Raw genomic sequence first — 19322 nt, forward strand, 5'->3', positions numbered from 1 at the left:
AGTGATTAAATTTTTCATAGATAAGACATTTGTAAATACCCAATAGAAACTGTCCTTGCAGAAATGGTCTATGGTACTAGTCTCCTGTAGGTAGTTTAGATATTTAAGAAATGTTCAGCATGTGGTTAAAATATAGCAATAGTGCTGGATTATGTAGGACTAGGGTTGTCACACGGGATCATGGGCCAGCCAGGCTATAAGAACTGAGCAGAACAGTCATGTCGGGAGTCTCTGATGACCTAGCTGAAGACACTGCCATGAGGACCCCTGCAATGGAGACTCCTGCCACCAGCAGCAACCAACTGTCTGTTTTGGGAGATTTGAGACTATATGCAAGCATCACCCTACACAAACATCCCAATAAATTAGTTTCTTCTTTCTGAACAGGCACTCTGCCATGAATGTCCATACAATGAATGAGTGAAAACCTGTCTGCTCCCTTAGGGCCTAAAAGATAGACAGGAGTAGGCTGTCATGCCGTTGGCTGTGGGAGAAGGCCATACAGTCCACGAACAGTTTTGGTGGCTGCTGTTGTACAGCCCTTACTATACGATGTGAATAGATGTGAATCCGTTACGGGACAAGGAGGTCACACAAGACCTTCAGGAAAAAGAACAATCAGCTCTGGGTCAGCAGAACAGCTTAGCCTACAATCTGTCCTGGAGGGATCTTCAAAGAACAGGTGAAGTGGACCACAAGCCAAATGGATCATCCTGGAAACGTGCTTCACTGACACATATAAATGCTTATTCCTGAGATTACATATGGAGTTTTCAAGGAACTTTGAAACCCACTCCCGTTTGTCAAAACGATGTAAGCACTTCAATGGCACAGATTGTTGAGAAGACTCTGAGATTCCCAAGTCACTTTAAAACTTAGTTCCTGTTAACTATTGTAACCCTATTAACATACAAACTAGCCTATGGATAAATTTTTTCTATAAAATATTTCTTAGTTGTGAATTAGTTTATACTATCCCTGTCTTTACTCTCTGACAATGCAACTAAGCTTTGTCTAAATGCTGTCCTTTTCGCTAAGTGGAGTCAGATTCCTCTGCATATTTTTTGCATTGTTTATTCTCCAGGTTTATAATTAATGATACAGTTTATGAATGCTAAACACACAGTCTGTAAGTTCTGATAAATAAGCAACAGTAAGAATCTGATCCTACTTGCTGCTGAGGACTTTGAAATTCCTCTTGCCTATACCTATTAATCAAACTACCACTGCCTGAAATGCACTGCTTGATATGTTTGTAAGTGATGTTTAGTGAGAACCTTATAATAGGGGTAATAAATATGATGGACCTTTAAATAATCAACTAGCAAACTTAAAAAATTAGAAGGAAGAATGTGTAGGAAGGGAAGGAGGGAGAAGGGTCCATATTCTGGCCTCAGGCTGGTAATGTGAATTATCACAAATGGTCTGAGCTAGAATTTTCAGAGGGGAATCAAATCTTAAATTGCCAGTTATCCAGCTCTTTAAATAGGGCAAAGCTCAAACAGTATCCTGTAAAGTACTAATTCAGACTGATACTGACACTTTGGTTTCCTCTTTACTTTAGGAGCGGCTGGTGCTTTCTGTATTACCACGATTTGTAGTCCTGGAAATGATAAATGATATGACCAATGTAGAAGACGAACATTTGCAACACCAGTTTCACAAGATCTACATTCATCGTTATGAGAATGTCAGGTGAGTGGAGGAGCCTCTCTTTAGTGTTTAAGGTCTCAGATGCTGCTAAGTGTCTCTTGTTTGAGAGTTTCCCTCTATTCATTCATAAATTAGAAAATTAGTGTACCCTTGTTTAACCCCTGAGTAGATGAGCACTTTGGTGGCTTCTTTTACTTATCAGGTTGGCTGAATGCCTTTGCCATGGCAAGACCCATTTGAACTGAACACTGAGCGTGGACCATTTGTGTATTTTTTCACTTTAATTAAGTGGTCAGGGTTGCACAGAAAAGGGAGCCCTGCCTTCACATGGACATATATTCTGCCACAACCTTCTGGCTGACCCCACATGCTCAGAAATGAGATGGAAACTTGTAGATGCTGCCAAAGATGTAGACATGTCATGTAGCTCCTCTGTTTAGTAGCAATTTTCATTCAATCATTCTTAGTATTATTTTCCCAATTCCTTTTCCCTTTTTTTATTCCCCCTCTCTAAATTTTGTCTCTTTTGAAATTATTATCCAGTTAGAGTTTGTTGTTGTTTTGATAATGAAATCTGTTGTTTGAAAATCTTATTTTTATCAATTTAGGCTATTATTAATATTTATTCCTCTTCGGGTAGTTTGGTACTTCACCTTTTAATTTTGTTTTTTCTCATTGGTAAAATCTTACCCATTTTGTGAGCCTTTTACTTAATCTTCACCCAAACCCTTACCAGGCCATACATTTGAAGTTGAGTTATCATTAGTCATATTTTATTGTCCACCTGATCATTACTATATTTACTATTGGTTGCATTAGTGATTCTCAGACCCTGTCAAATTGTGATTCCAGTCTGTACCAGCATGATATGTGTCTTTTTGAACATTGCTACTTTTAAAAATAGACAATACTTTCCTTTCTTCAGCTACTAAATACTGAGCTATTATATGCTTTGATCTGGGTGATATCTTGCACACGACAAACTTCATGTGCGCGTGTGTGTATGTTTCTCTGTATTCACATATGCTCATTGTAGGCATAGTGAACAACCAAAGTGGCATGGCTAGAAAATTCACTGGCTACTGAAATATAGGTTAGAGCTCTGTTTACAATTAGTTTGTTGACTAAGATCCTGCCATAACTACAGGCACCCAATTTGATGCACCTAAATTCAAAGTATGATCACACCAAACTCCCTGTGAAGTCAAAGGAAAGAACAAGGAATCATCCAAATAGAGATTCATACCTTAAATAGAGGGTATTATACTTCTAACTCAGGGACTTCTGTCAAGTCCCTAAAATTGGATGCAGTAAAGCTAGCCTGTGCCTGGTATATATCAAGACTGTCATGAATCTGTCTGTTGTCTTAGGGTTTGAGATTTGTATGACACATAGATAAGTAAAGCCTGAAAATGACACTAATAATTGAAATCACTGAAGACAAACCCACTGTAAAAACCAGCTATATATAAACCCATTCTCAAAGAACACTGTCAGATACTAACAGACAGCTGGATGCCAAGTCTATATGTTTATACAGCCCTCTATACTATTTAAAATGATCCTCACTAGTAAATTACTAAAAGTTAACTTAGGACGTTCAGCTGTGAAAGGAAATAGGCTGCAATATTAATATCTCCTCTTTTTTTAGCATTCTTTTTGCAGATGTTAAAGGATTCACCAACCTCTCCACAACTCTATCAGCCCAGGAGTTGGTCCGAATGCTGAATGAACTCTTTGCCAGATTTGATCGACTAGCACATGTGAGTTAGACACAGTTTATTTGCAAAAGGATATGAAGTCAACTCTGTATTTGAGAGATTTGGAAAATAACCTCTGATTACTTTTAACGATATTTATCCAGATTTTCACCTTTGGGATTTTGTACAGCCACTGAGGTTGGAAGACAGTGACAAGTTTTATCAGAAGTTATGAGTTCTAATAGCAAGTGAAAGCTCAGATAATCATCAGAACTTCATGATTCTGTAGTGCTAGACCAAGAATGATATGGAAGCAGATCACCTACCACAGTTTCTAAGGAAGTTTTATAGCTCTGGCCCTTGCTGGAAAACAAAATTTTTTTAAGATCATAGCTTTAATTTGATTTTTCTTCTAAAAACTGAGGAAGGTAAAAGACCTATTCATTTAAAGGTCATATAATCAACCACCAGTCATTGCAATGTTTAGTTACTAGCAGATTTTACAATCTTTAGGCTGAATTCTATCTAACTCAACAATGAAATTAATTAAACACAGTAGAGGAATTTATTACATTAGGCAAATTAGTTGCTACTTAATTAGTACTGATTAGGAAAATGCAAAGTATAGAAATACAAACAGAACATATGCTCAATTTTGCTAAGCTTGCATTTTCTTTTCTTCTTTTTTATGTTTCTTTGCTTAAAGTTTCATTTCATGTGACTATCTTTGGGTGTCAACATCTGAGCTGGCTAGTCAGACTGCTAGTGTAGGCAATGAAGTACATTTAATGGAGTTTAGCTTGTCGTTTATCCAACCAGATGTAGGTACCTACCATGGAGAACAGGAATTACATTCTGAATATCATTGATCATGCTCTCTATTTACTATAAAGGGAGCCTAGAGTGACTCACTCTGATGTACACATCTACACACCTCACTGATTTATATACATTTCTGGTTCAAGGGTGTGGGGTATGATCAGAGGGTTGGAGCACCTCCCCTGTGAAGACAGGCTGAGAAAGTTGGGGTTGTTCAGCCTGGAGAAGAGAAGGCTCCAGGGAGACCTTAGAGCAGCTGTCCAGTACTTAAAGGGGGCTTGTAAGAAAGCTGGAGAGGGACTTTTTACAAGGGCATGTAGTGATAGGACAAGGGGCAATGGCTTTAAACTGGAAAAGGGAAGATCTAGGTTACATATCAGGAAGAAATTCTTCACCTTGAGGGTGGTCAGGCACTGGAATAGGTTGCCAAGAGAAGCTGTGGATGTCCCATTCCTGGAAGTGTTCAAGGCCAGGTTGGATGGGGCTTTGAGCAACCTGGTGTAGTGGAAGGTGTCCCTGCCCATGGCAGGGGAGGTGGAACTAGATAATCCTTAAGGTCTCTTCCAACCAAACCACTCTATGATTCTATGATATTGCAGAGGCATCGATGAGACCCTTGGAGTCATGTCTTAGCTTGCAATTAAAGTTAAGGAAGGCAAGACTTCTGTAATTATTCAAAGCTCTTTTGAGTCAGCTATTTTTATCTCAAAAGCAACGTGTTTTCTCATGTACAGAGTGATGCCATAACCCATTGACTGGACACTGGCAAGCTGGTAAATGCGATCTGCAATATTTGCTTTGCAAACAAAAAAATTCACCAACTATGACCTACATTAAAAACCAAGCAGAGTGAAAGAGGTTGCCTCAGTCCTGTCTCTTAGGAAGCTTATAGGATTAATGTCTCCTTCTGTATGGCTTGATAAAAAATAGCTATCCTAACTGAAGAAACATATTTTAAACCAAATTAAACGTATGTATGTCACAGAAGTATTTTTAGGAAAAATATGTACACAATATGATTTATTGCCTTGCTTTACATTTCAATTTTGCCTAGCATTCTTTGTACAACAGATTCTTCTTTCATAATCATTAACCATATTTTCTAATTATTCCATAAACTGTATTTAACCAATAGAGATTTTCTATAGAAAGGCTAGATCCAATAAAGGAGCTGAGAACAAGGAAGGTATTTACATTTAAAAGTGTAATCCAGAGAATCCTCCCTCATTGCCACTTAAGCCTGAAGGCACTTTCCTGCTTGGTTATAATATTTTATAGGAATTGAAAATTTTGCTTCTTTAAATGCCCAGAGGTTTCCCCCTTGTCTGTGGTTTGGCATACAACTCCTACTTAAAACTTCTAGGAATCTTTCTGTCACAGTCCTAAACTCATAAATCTTCATGGAGAACACTGAATTTGTCCACATAGGAGTGAGTATCTCAAAACTGTAGGTGAATTTATTTTAAAGGAACAGTAATAAATATACCAGTCTGTGTAACAAAGCCAAGAATTTCTTAGCCAGACACTTGCAGAGTATGGGATGAAAGAATTGTCTCTCTGTCTGCAAAGCTTCATCATCAGGACAGTCACCTCTCAAGTGAATGTCCCAGTCACTAAATTCAGGATTCTTGGCTTCTTCATGCATTTTCTTTCCTAGTCTGTGAATTTGCTTTTCTCTACTACACACCATTGACTAGACTAATCCTGTTGTCTAGATCAGTCCTCTGAAAGGTGGAAGACACAGGGAAGTATCACTGCAGAAATTGAACAGATCTCACTACAAAGATTAGAGTGATCTAGCAACGACTAATTAAAATTTATTTAAAAGAAAGGCATTTTGATTGTGTTCCTTGTTTGTGGCTTCTGAGACCTGGATATGATGATACCTGCCCAATGTCCTGTCAATAGAGACACCCAACAGCCCTAGAGAGGAACAGAAGCTCTACATGGCTTTTGGTGCTTCTGTCCATCCCAAGGAGATGAACTCTTCTTCTGCACTTTATAGGAAACCAAGACTCCTCACTCACAGTTCTGGACTCCTGTGGAGGGGCCAGCTGCCTAAATTATAAAGGCCTAAATCTTGTATTGAACTCTTGAAATATTTGGAAGCGGACGCTGACTGGTCCATGACTCAAATTTTAAGGACTTGTGAGTTACATGGACCTATCAGCTACTCAACTGATATTGTATCAAGCTTTCACACCTGGCAAAGGTGTCTCGTTTGGAAAAATGCCCAGTCTTCATCTGAAGGTCCCAGGAGATGGAGAAATACTTATCTATCTTAGGAGTCTATTCCAGTGTCTTAACACTCTCACTGTTAATTCAATATGGCTTGTTTCTCATTTGATTTTTTCTGGCTTTGAATTACATCCACTGATTCTTGATATGACCTATTTTTCCTAGACAAAAGAACCATCTTGGAGCCACTTATTTTCTCTGGGAATACATCAGTGTGCTTTCATCAAGCCACTTTTCAGGTTTCCTTTTGGTAAGAGGAACAGACTAAGCTCATTGCGAAGCTTTTTCCCTGTAAGATTTATTCCTTCAAATAATTTTGAGGACTAGTTTTCTGGACTACCTCCAATTTTTCAGAACCTCTTTTAAGGCATAGGTACTAGCACTGAAATCAGTTTTCCTGGACTAACCTCCACTAGTGTGGTGGAGGCAAATCATCACCATTCCTCCTCTTCTCTCTTTCCTTGATCACTGTCCAAAGATCACCTGTTTCTGAACATACAGTGAGGATGCTATTGTACTGAAACATATTATTTTGGGTTTTTATAGTCTTGCTGTCTTGTTATGACCACCATGCCTGCGTGGTAATTGATCATTCTACCAGTCTTATTCCTTCTGCAAATGTTATTAGCAATGGTTTCATCCTTGCCTGTAAATGCTTGACAGGCCTTTTGGAAAGTGATCTTTTCAAGACCTCCCTAGAAGGATCTTTCACTGAGAAGGATTACACATTTACATCTAGATTTCAGATCTATCACTTAACTGGTTCCTAATCAGCTTAACTAGAGTTATCATAATGCTTTAAAATAGAACTGTTACTCAAACTCTAGGATTTTGCTAAGAATTATCATCAAAGCAAAGAGGTCAATTACAGAAAGCTTGAGGCAGTTTCTTTAGATTTTAAGGAAAAACCTTAAATATCCTTATTTACTTTTAAATAAAAAGCATTTCATAATCTCATATAAAGGATTGTTTGATCTGCTCTATCATCTTATATAAATCATATAAGATTAAAGAAGGCAGTATTTCACAGTTTACTGAAGAATGTAATTTAGCTTATTCAGCCTTCCCTTTTTTTGTGCAATGCAGAAGCAATGAGAGCTCTGAGATTTTTTTTAATCTTCAGTTGGTTACATCAAGTTTTACGGCATATGTTGATGCATATAATTAATAACAAGAAATTCCATAATATCTGTATCATTACCACAGAACACTTTGATTAAAAATTGGATCTCAGTTCAATATTTCTTATAAGAAAGAAATGTAATATTATTTTGTGTACAGCTACTTCCCCTTTCTAATCACTCTGATGTTTGTAAAAGATTTATAGTTAGTAAAGAGAAAAATGACACTTGGAAAGAAAGAAAAATAAGTTGGCATGAAACAGAACTGAAGAGAAGATTTCCCTATATAGCCACCTATGGAAAGGCCTAAACAGAAGCATAGTTAAGATTTTCCTTAGGCAGAAATTTTGAGGACAGAAGGGAAATAAGATGACATTTGGTAAGATACTTAAGCCTAAAAAAGGCCCTCCTTTGATAAAATAATAGGGGTTTTTTGATGTTTGTTTTCCCTCTGCCTTCTCTGCAGTGCTAGGGGTCAGCTCATACTATGATTGAAATTGTTTGTCATATTTCTATAATGTATCTACACTGTGTGTAGATCTAGTTTCAGATATGACAAGGAGGAAAGAGTAAAACTCTAAGTAGAGGAGCAGACATCTGTAAGCTTTGTCCATCATCACTGAAAGATAAAATCAAACCATATTATTTAATTTAGACACTTACACAAAGTTGAACACGCAGTCAGTCTTAGATTTGAGTTTGGACCTATCCTTAATATGAAGCACTGATGCTGAAACAGAAATCTTCCCCTGAAAGATTAAAATCCTTAAGTTTCTCATAAGAATAAAACAACTGGCCTGTAAGACACTTCATCTCTTTACACTCTCATTGGCTCTCGTAAAATAAACCAGAATAACAGTGCTTCTTCCTCAGTGGAATTGTAGATGCTAAATGGAAAATTCACACTCTAATATGATCCTTTTTTGTCTTTATGTCACTAACCTGGTGTTAGTGGGAGAGTTACTTATGTAATGTGAATCACAGGTTGCTTTTGCTTATTAAAGAACTGATAAATTATTTTTTTCTCAGAGAGGTGGTCTTTTTCTATAGCCTTGACTAAATTCTTTCTTGGGAGATTGCAGGAAACTTGCCAAAAATTCCTCTAACAGTGTATTACCAGTCTTATTTATGACTGGTGTTTCCAGGGGTGGAAACCAGCCTAACTAGCAGACTCCACAAGAATTCACTATCCCACAGCCCCAGTACAATACCTGCACCAGCTGGTATCAAAAAGGGAAGAGTGAAGGGTGTCAAAGGCTCTTTTGTTTCCTCAATAAAGACACTCCTGTTACAGTGGTTTACCGTTCCGGTCACATTTAACCTCTGAGATGGCAGTGCTTTGTTCTTTTGTGAAATGATCTTCAAGCACATAACCCGCAACACTTTAGAAACTCCCTAAATAACCCTATGTGTTTAAACATGTATTCCAGTAAATAAAGGTGTGAATTTCTTCATGCGTATATGTTTGGAGTACTGTATTAAGAAGCAGAGTTAACTGAGTTGTGAGTGTACATATGTGATATTTAGTTAATTATAAGGACACTGTATGAATTTATAGTAATGGGAGGGAGTGAATACTCTTTTTGCAGTGCTTAATTCTAGAGTGTTTTCCCTCCTTACCAGTGTCAATAATTAACTGTTTAATGCTACTGAATAAACAACACTATTAAACAATGTTCTTACTAAAATTATAGTATTTCAAATGCTAAAGTGCCCAGCAAATCATCAAAAGACTCAAACAGTCAAATAAAACCCCATTCCACAAAACACTTCTGTGTGATATTCTATAGGCATTTTATGAAAAAAGTCAGATGAAAATCACAGAATAAATAAAATTTCAGTTTCCAAATTTCTTGGTGATTTAGGAACTAAGAGCTAAGTAAATCCAAACCTAACCCCCCACGCTTTGTTGACTAAATTGGGATTTAAATGAAATTTAGGCATCACAAGTATATTCTTAAGAAATGTCCACCTCACTCTTTATATATTTGCAGTCCTAGAAATTCCTAAGGGGTAGAATTTCCATGCAGAATTTCTCCTGCCGTAGCAGGAAAGAAACACATTTTGAATTTTTCTAACAGGGATTTTTGCACTTAAAAGCATTTATGGCATAATCTTCTAATCAACACTAGCTCGCAACAATGGTTGCTCACCAGCCACAGCAGCCACAGCTGTTTTTCTTCCACAGTATGGCAAGGGACAGAAGTGTCGATATGATATATTGGAAAACTCATGCAGGAACGTGCCTCAGTTCCTTCTGCAGCATGAGAGATCCCCAACCCGTATTTTCTGTCAGCCTGGAGAAGTCCTAACCACCCTGTTATAGACTGTTCTAAAAAAAGAAATCATTCCTTACATGATCTGTTAGACCATATAAAAATAATTTAATATAGGGCTATATTTAAGTATTCTCTGGTCCAGGTAGAGGATGAAAGATTGCCACGTTTTTCCCTTTACATGTATGAAACATGGAAACAGTCCTTGCAACTGTGACTCAAACCTAGCCCTCCTTTCTGCCTACATGACCAGACTCAAGAACTTCCCTCCATCTGGTTCCTTCGAGGTCCAAGTTCTGTTTTCCAAAATGACAGAGCTGCAATAGGAGGAATTTGGATGGACTTCTCTCTTCAGCCCACCCCAAAACAGCCTGCTGATTAAGAGCTTTGGCCTAGACCCCATTCGTGCTGAGAAAAGCCTTTTATCCAAGTTTCTTATACTTTTGGCAAATGTTTCAGGAACTGAGCTATTGTACACAAAGGCCAAGTCGCTGCCTCCTCTGACTCTGGCCACCTTTTAAAAGATTTACACGTGTGATCTCTTTGTTCTGCAGCTCAGTCTCTGTAATTTCTCATCCACAATATTCTAAATTTTTAGCTTGAAATTACAAAAATTGTGAATGTGGACTTTTCTGTGGGCTGTTCACTAGCCTATGGGATTCTCTTCAAAAGTAGGTGAAGTGATTAATTCACTACAGGCAGAATTGAAAAAGTGGCATAACTTATAAAATATATTTACTTTCTTCCCCTCATCAGAAATTTAGCCCAAGGAAACAAGAAATATTAATGAAGTTTCTGACTGTGTCTTTCAGTAACTTGATATTTGAGCTCCATTTCTTCAGCTCTACCTTATGCCAATTTGCTTTGCTTCCTTTCCAGTCACTAAGGGTGTATTTAATAAGCTTACACATAAATTGTTCACACATATGAGGTAATTATTTATGAAAAATCTGCATATTTTCTTTTACTCTGGATTAAGGTGATTTGAAAAAAGATTTCCTATCAATTGCCACTCAGTCCATCTAGAATTATTGTTATTAATAGTTGAGTGTTTGAGTCTGCTCAATATCCCCAGGCAAAATTTCTACTGATTTCAATTGATCTTGGGAGAATCAGGCTCCCTAATCTTTCACTTGTAGCAAATGAGAAGTTGCAAATAAGGGGAGAAAAAGCCCCTATTTGTGACATGCTGAGAAATTAATTGATACCTTCAGTAAACAGCATTAATGAGTGAGTATGGGGAGGGGTGTGAGGCTGGTGGATACTGATGTGAATGACTGTATAATATCAGCTGTCATCTACATGCCCAAGTATAATTTCTGGAAATGCCTATCGGAAGGGAAAGATGAACAGAATAAAATAAAGAGATCATAATAGCCTTACAACAGTGTAAGGATTTAATACTGTAGTGTAACACCTGTTGCATCAAAGTTCCTGTATGGCTATTTTCTCTTATTTAACTAATTTACTAATTTTACAGTTTCTTCATACACATTTATATTTTCCATTCATTTTCATTTAATTCTAACTTGCAACTCTTAGATACCGTTGCAGTGAGATGATTTTAGGAAGTGGGCTTGAGATCTAAAGTGTGAGGAAAATCTTGAATGCTATTGTTATCATTTTATACTACTGAAAAGTAGGTAGACCCTTACAAAACTCAACCTCCTATTTACAACTACAGCATGGCTACTCATATTAGCCATGAATCTAACAATGTATTAATACAACCAACCTGACAAAGCATTTAGTCTAAACTGTAGATGTGATTAAACTACAGAGTTATCAAAGGGAATCTCAGGAGAGCATACAGTCCTCCTCTGCCGAAGGCAGATACCATTAGCCCTCTGTCCTTCCTGGCAGTTGTTGAATTATCTTCTTTTAGCTGAAACATTTCCAGTGATAAAAAAATCCACAGTTTGCTTTTGAAATAAGCATGATGGGAATAATAAAGGAAGAACAAAAAGGGTAAGGACAATATAGTCAGGCTGTGACAGTTCATGTTTAACAATCATCATGATTTGACTAACAGGAAAAATAAGGAAGATAAAGAGTCATTTAGGTGCTCCTTGTGGCTTCTTGTGCCAATAAAGACATCCTGCCTGGTCCTTGCACTCCTCCAGAGGGACATACATCTTATGTCATGCCTGTTAGTTCTGTGTGGGTGTCTCACGTACCCAGGGGTCTTACCAATGCACCATAAGCTTATGTGTAGATAACTGAACTGAAACCCAGCCAAATGTTTTGGCTGTGAGCTGAATCGGTCCCTAGGCTTCACTGACTGCATTGCCTGGCTCTCCTTTGACTGTAATGGCAGCCTTAACTGCTGGCTGACATATGGACACCTATATATAGTCATCTCCATTTGGATAGCTCACTCCTTAGACGACCTCCTGAGCTTTGGCAAATGAGCGTAGAGGTGACATATCATGACAAGAAAAAGCATACGTTCATGTGCAGCTGATTGGATTTCCAGTGTCACACACATGCACTCACATTTGCATTCATCAAATCCTCATTAGCAGGTCTTGTTATGCGTTAAGATTCTTCTTTCTTATTCTTATAAAAATCACATTTTTTGAAGTGATCTGCCTCGTTCTGGTTTCCAGCAAATGAGGAGATATGCAGCCAGGTGACAGAGGTCTCATCTGTCTTTAATGGAATCAGCACTTCAGACCATTTAAATGAGTCACTAAGAACCAAACAACTGAGGTTTTTTTCTGTTGCAGACTATGTTCTCTAACTGTGCTGAATTAGACTCTCAATAAGGGATTCCCTCATCATCAGATAGGCAGGTATTACAGGTGTAAGACTGCATGATGAATGTTGCATATGAAAATGTAGTTATAATACTAAAATATGATACTACTTGACATACGTCTTTCTTTCTTTCCTGGAAATCGATTGGTTTTACCTTCTTTTTTCCTGTATTATACTATGAGGTTGTCAGTTGTAATGGATTTGTAATGAGTCTGAATGGAGTTAAAGTACTGCCTTTTCCTCTACTCCACCTCAGTCAAACCGATATGATGTTATAAATGCTCCTTTTACTTTGTAGATGCAAAAGCAAATGTCAGTTACAATATTGAATGGCTCTATTAGAAAAGCTAAAGAACTTTAGACTCTGTGTTTTATAATAACTTTATCTCTTTGCATTTTGCCTAACCAGGGAGCACAGAGAGAAGCTTAAGGAAGCCCACTAGCAGTTTGACATGCACTGATATATGCTGTTGCGTCCTTGCTACTTGTTGATTAACTTTAATGTTTCTTCATTTCACCCTACACAAAAAAAATTAGGTGGAAGGTGCAGCAAAATTGATTTTGTAATTATTTCCATTGAGGAGGAAACATGTAAACAATTAGTATTTTAGTGGATTTTAGGATGTGTAATTTCAGTTGCAATCATATGAATAATACCCAGTGTTCATTTGTGTGGGTCTGCAGAGGGGTTGAAGAGAAGGGAATGAGGAAAGAGGAGAGTTACATACGACTTTTGACATTTTAGAAGCCTGACTTCAGTCTTGAATTCCTTGTGCAACTTAGGCAGCTAGGCATTGCACCCTGAGAGCCAGCAATGGTATTAGCTGGCGTCTTAGCCAAAGCTTCAAACACAGTCAGCTCCTACTGATGGTTTAAGGAGATTTCAGGGTAAATCAGCTTACTTCGGCCCTGTGCCCAGAGCAAATTTTACCCTCACTGGCATGCTTAAAGCTTCAGCTGACTTCTGCAAAAGTTTTGGGTACAAGTGTGTAGGTTCCCTGTGCCACTCTAGGATTTGTAAAGACTTGTCTGAGGTTAACTACAAAGCTTCGTTCTTCCTTATTCAAAATTTTGAATAATAACCTGGACTCCCATTCATTTGGCCAGTGCTGAATTCCCGTGGCACAGTCAGCATTCACATTTGCTGCTATATTCTACTTAAAGTTGTCTCTTCCCCAGTGAGTTTAGCGTATCCCTGCTTCCTTGATTCGTGCAGCCTCCACCACAGGTTGCCAGAGAGAAAGAGAAAAGCTGAAATAAATACTACAGGCTAATTTTTGCTATCATCTAATGAACCAGTTTTAAAAATCATTATTCTACTCCCCAGCAATGGCTGGTCTTCATTTTAATCTTCTGTCATTGGAGCCTTAACTGATTGAGTGCTAATACTGCACTTATTACTTCAATGATATTCCATCATAAAAACACTTCCCTGGCGTAACGTTTAGTACTGTCTGCCCCTAGACACCTGTGGCTCTGTCCTCAAATTGTTATGGTCTCTGCTCCTGTGCATTGATTGTCTCCTGTGAGTGCCAAGCCAGCAGAATACATTGGGTAGGTTTACAGCTAATCTTGGGTTCACTTGTTTTGCTTGTCTGAGAACTGCAAAAGTTTCGGCAACTCAGGTATTTCTACTCACTAGAAAAGGATCTTCTAAAATAATGATCCAATCGCAGAGCAGTATGCTGTTTTAGTACGTAAGGATACTGTTAATATGTATTTAAGAAATGAAATTCAGTATTTGCTCCTAGGGTAAAGGATATCTCTAGCTGGATGCCAAATAAACATCCTTTCTCCACAGGACAAACCTAACACAAAACACCTTTGTTATTCTTGGCATGCAGATACTTGATCAGCTCCTATAGCTGTCGGGAATGCTGGAGTGTGACAGTGGAAACTTTAGGTGGGAAGGGATTATCAGTGGGAGAAAAGAGGGTTTTCCTGTATTTCCAGTGTAAAAACGGGTAGAAAGGATACCCTGGAGGAATATAGTCTAAAATGGGTTATTCATATCGCAGCTGGTGTTTCTGAATCCTTTGCCTACCTTCCAGCCTAACTGATGAAACCTTTCTCACCATCAGCAAGGACATCTCTGACTAGCATAACACAAAAATCACTACATCCTTTTTAACTGAAAATGTAAAGGTACTCTATTTCAAAAGTGAAATCAATCAAGATTCAACTGATCACAAACAGGAAACGTCCAACAACAAGTTTTTTACTTCTTTTTCAGTACTTTTCCCAATCACTTTCACATTGATCTTAAAATTATGAAAAAATAACTGCAAATCTTTTGTTTCTTTTTGATACATTTACTTATAGGAACATCATTGTCTCAGAATAAAGATCCTGGGGGACTGTTACTACTGTGTGTCGGGACTCCCAGAACCTCGTCAGGACCATGCACACTGCTGTGTTGAAATGGGACTCAGCATGATCAAAACTATCAGGTAATGTATTTTTTTTTTCCTTCTTCTTGTTTCATTGTTCCTGACAGTGTCCTGAACTTCTTATCTGAGGATGCTATTACTAGACAAGTAATTCCTAAGGTGATGCAGAAACATCAGGATTATCACTGTGAAAAGGGCAGGACCTTTTTGATCCATGTAATGCATGGGAACAGATACTAAATGCATTTTATTAACCTGTGCTGCTTCAGAGCATGTACTACAATAGCTGTGTGTGCATTTCAAGTGACAGGTTTCACGGTTCTTAACTGTTCTCACTTTGTACTGTTGTCATTTTTAAGAGGAGGTTGAGGAGGAGACTGAATTGATTCTTATAATCCCTTTAATAAAGCAAAACAATATAAACACTAAATAGACAGCTGTGTCAATACTTTAGCTTGGAAACTAGCTTATAGACAAACACGTGAGTACAAAGATTTGCCAGTTAAGCAAATTTTACTTGTTATGTTAGGTTGGTGCTTAAATCCACCAATGCTGGAAGTGTTTTAATTAAGAGATGTGTTCCCATCATGTAAAAATAGTTGTGTTGCTGATAGATTACTATAATTTGATGCAATTGGGATTAATAGTAACAATGTTTCAGCTAGTCCAAAGATTTACCATGACAGTGGCCAGCATCCAATGGTGTAAGAGAGGTTTTCTTCACCTTTTTTATCCTCTGTATCAATGTTGCTGAGTTCCCCTTCTCCAAATCCTTCTTCTGTAGCTGTCTTCCCTAAAACAGTGCTGCTTAACCCGAGCACTCTCCTCTTTCCATGGATGTTTTGCTATCCAATCTCTTTGTCTGCTTCTTTTCCAGACTGCTTTCCCTCTTTAATCTGAATATGTCTCATTATGTACACCAGACAGTTAATGAGTACTGAAGCCACATTACTGAGGTCTTAATAGAGAAAGAATTTGACAAAAATTAATTAATGGAAAATGTAACTGAATAATGATTATGCAACAATGATCTCTAAGAAGGCTGGATTCAATTATCACAGTCTAAATGTTGCAAAGTAATCAATATTTTGCTTCTGGAATCCTCACAGTGAAAGTAAAACATGAATAAGAGAACACAGAGATGAAAAAATCTACCAGCATTGTTAAAAATTCTTGGAGACACATATCAAATCATTTTCATTTACTTGGTAATACCATCTGCAGTAAACCCATTGTATGTCATTTTTCTTCTGAAATAGTAAATTTCTCTGATTCTCCCTAGACATGTGGAAGTCTGTAATGACCTGGTGCCCTTTTATGAACTATGTCTCAAAGGCAGTAGAAATAGTACTGTATTTTTAGTATCTTAAATGACAGTTATACTCAGTGGGAGCTGTGAAACCAAAGTCCATTAGGACTTGGGTCATCCCAGGCTAATTCAGTTCAGATTGCCTCCAATTTATTTGATAATCCCAGTATTTGAATTTCTGGCCATTCAATGAGCATGATTTTTTTCCCCAGGCATTTCTGTCCAGAGCATAGAAGCCTTATGTTATTTATCTTAATATGTGCTCGTATAGTTCACAGGGACAACCAATCCTTCCACAGGATATTACAAATACTTCAGTCCACATTTCCAAAAGGATTTGGAGTTATCTGCAGTCTATTAATTAGAACTTAAATTCGTAGATATCTCTCACAGTTAAAATGAAAAAAATCCTTCTTTAGAAAACTGAGTTTCTACTGTATTGGTCAATGCAGAATTTCATCAGATCTATAACCTGCTAGAAATGACATTTCGATGATTATAACATTTTTTATCTTCATTTGAAGATTTCACAAAATAAATATTTTGTGTGTCCAAAATAACAGAGAGATGATACAAGATATGAGAAACCAGACCACACAGTTACATTGAAGTTATATGGATGAACTCAAAGTCTTCTTGCAAATCAGAGGATATTTACAGGAAACTTCCACAAATTTCACTATTCCAAAAGCCTACATGAACAGTTATTTCTTCTCGCTTTTGCAGAGTTATATCTTAGCTTTTAAATCTTAGCTATATTTTAGTTCAAGCACTTAGCCTAACTTAAGAGTTATACGTTAAAAAAAATCCAGGATGTCAAATCTATTAGTTATATAACATGTAAAATAAATCTACATGGACAAATTGACTCACAAGGGACTTCTGAGTGTTTTCATAGAGCTTGTATCCACACTGCTAAAGTGTTAATTTATTGTTAATTGAGACTCTATAAGTTGATCTTAAGCTTATATACCAAGGTTCTAGACTTGAGTCTTGCTGCTCCATTTGTCTCTTTGCAGATGTAAGGAACGGTTTAGAACTCAACAAAACAATCCAAGATCACTATTTTCTCTGTAACAATTTTTTGCATCATTGTGTCTTGTTACAAAAGAAAAGCTATTATTGTTTTTCCACTGTCTTCTCGTACTTTGCTCCCTTAACCATTGACTACAATTGAGATACAACTTTCAGCCATGGGAAGGTTCTATGAAATCTGATATTTATTCTAAAGCAAGGAAGCTTTGCTCCATCACATTTGTGCATGAACAAGAATCCTAATTCTGTTTTTCAAAACCCAACATCCTGTAAATTCTCTTTAGCTGCAGCTGGAAATGCAAATTTAAATAAAAAGGGCAACCTCTTCATGAGAGGTTCATTTATTCAGCTGGTTCTCCTGTCTTTTCACATGCAATGTTGACTCTTCTTGTATTTAATTTTATTGTATTAATGGCTGTCTGTGCCGATATTTGATAGAAATGAGATACTAGTGGAATATTTAGTCATCAGATGATAATGTTTCATTTTAACAGTTATCACCCAAGGCAGTCAGAGATAACTCTTGGAGAAACTAAATCTACGATTGCTCTTATCTGTAAGAAAGAGCAGCCATCTTGTCTTTATGTCTATATGGGGAGGGAAAGATTTGTAAGGAGAAAGCAGTAGACAACATTTTCATTGAGTGTTAGTGACATTCCAAAGCCATGCTGGAGTGCCAAATGGATGGGATTATGGATGGGATATGTGACAAAATTCAAGATGAGGATATTTGTTTGCTGACAGTCAAATATGGAACATGAACTTAAGACTTAACGATAAAGTATGGTTAGATCTAGCGAGACAATTATTCCCTCAAATATATTAAAATGGGTGTAAAATAGATAAGAGAAAGAAGGAATACGTAAAAGTAGTTCTGAACTAACATAATTTTTAAATATCACATTACACTCCAGAAAGAGATTAGCATGCTTGTTCATTGGGGTTTTCCATTCTTTGGGTTGGGCTGTGAGGAGAAGAACAGCTACATAAAGCATAATGAGGAAAGTTCAGAGGGAAAGTGAGGTAAAGGAGAAAGGAGACGAAGTGTGGGAAACTGCGGCGAGTCCGCAGATCCCTTGGCAGAGTATGAGGCAGTTGACCTCGACCAGATTGTCGTGTACCCGTGAGAAATTGTAAGATAACAAGCTTGGATAGTTTTGTTATGCTGATGTGCAAAACAAGCAGAAGAACAGGAAGCAGAATATGTGGACGTGCAGGTGTGAAGAGCCAATGGACTTAAAGAGCAAGGAGCCCGGACCAATGGGGGCAGGACAAGTATGAGAAAGAATAATATAAAAGTTTGGAAATAATTAATAAAAGAACACTTTCTTGCACCAGATTCTTGTCATGTCCGTCTCAACAACGACAAGGAAGCATGAAAGAAAGTGGAAGTAGAGGAAGGAATGTGAAGAGAGGTGAAGGAAATCATCTTAAAGAGGAGAGAGTACTTCCAAAGTATAGATTATAAAGCATAGTCTGTTAATGTCAAGACTGAGATGAGAATAATGAATCTTGATGTGGAGGCCTCATTTTAAAAAGCTTGTTAAACATATTTATAGAGGTGCAGGGAAAAGTCACAAAAATAATTTGTGAAGAAGTACTTTTAAATAAGAGAATTATGAAGTTTGATCTGTTTAGCTGAGTAAAAAAAAAGGATTGAGAAGTTATCTGGCAGCAGCACATACAAAATTTTATGAGCAGAAAACACTAGATTTAAAAATGAGCAACGGTATTACTAGGACAAGCAGTGGCTTTTCTGTTCCTCATTGTTTTCACATCAAACCTGAATTTCTTCCTGGAGTAAATACTTCCATCAGGCACAAGTTACTGGAATACAAGCAAGCACGAATGACAAAATGTACCAGCCTGTGTGGCACAGGGTATCAAGGCGGACGATGTAACTGTCCCTTCTGCTCTTCAGCCTGGGACTCAGCGGCAGACTAAGTGACAGGAGCTGCCTCTAGGTGTTGAAGGCTGCTGCTTTGACCACCACCTTCTCAAATGTCCTGATTCCTAAAATC

The 19322-nt window shown here is 37.5% G+C and overlaps 1 protein-coding gene across 1 annotated transcript in view; it reads left to right on the forward strand.

The window, feature by feature from the left end:
- The window catches only part of ADCY8 (adenylate cyclase 8 (brain)), a 97187-nt gene that overhangs the window by 20112 nt on the left and 57753 nt on the right, over positions 1-19322 (forward strand). Inside the window, exons 3-5 of the mRNA XM_009700663.1 lie at positions 1565-1695; positions 3305-3416; positions 14890-15017. Coding sequence (XP_009698965.1) covers positions 1565-1695; positions 3305-3416; positions 14890-15017 — 371 coding nt within the window. The remainder of the gene's footprint in view (positions 1-1564; positions 1696-3304; positions 3417-14889; positions 15018-19322) is intronic.

The sequence above is a fragment of the Cariama cristata genome, unplaced genomic scaffold (genome assembly GCF_000690535.1).
Source record: "Cariama cristata isolate BGI_N322 unplaced genomic scaffold, ASM69053v1 scaffold3075, whole genome shotgun sequence".
In the NCBI taxonomy this organism is placed as follows: domain Eukaryota; kingdom Metazoa; phylum Chordata; class Aves; order Cariamiformes; family Cariamidae; genus Cariama; species Cariama cristata.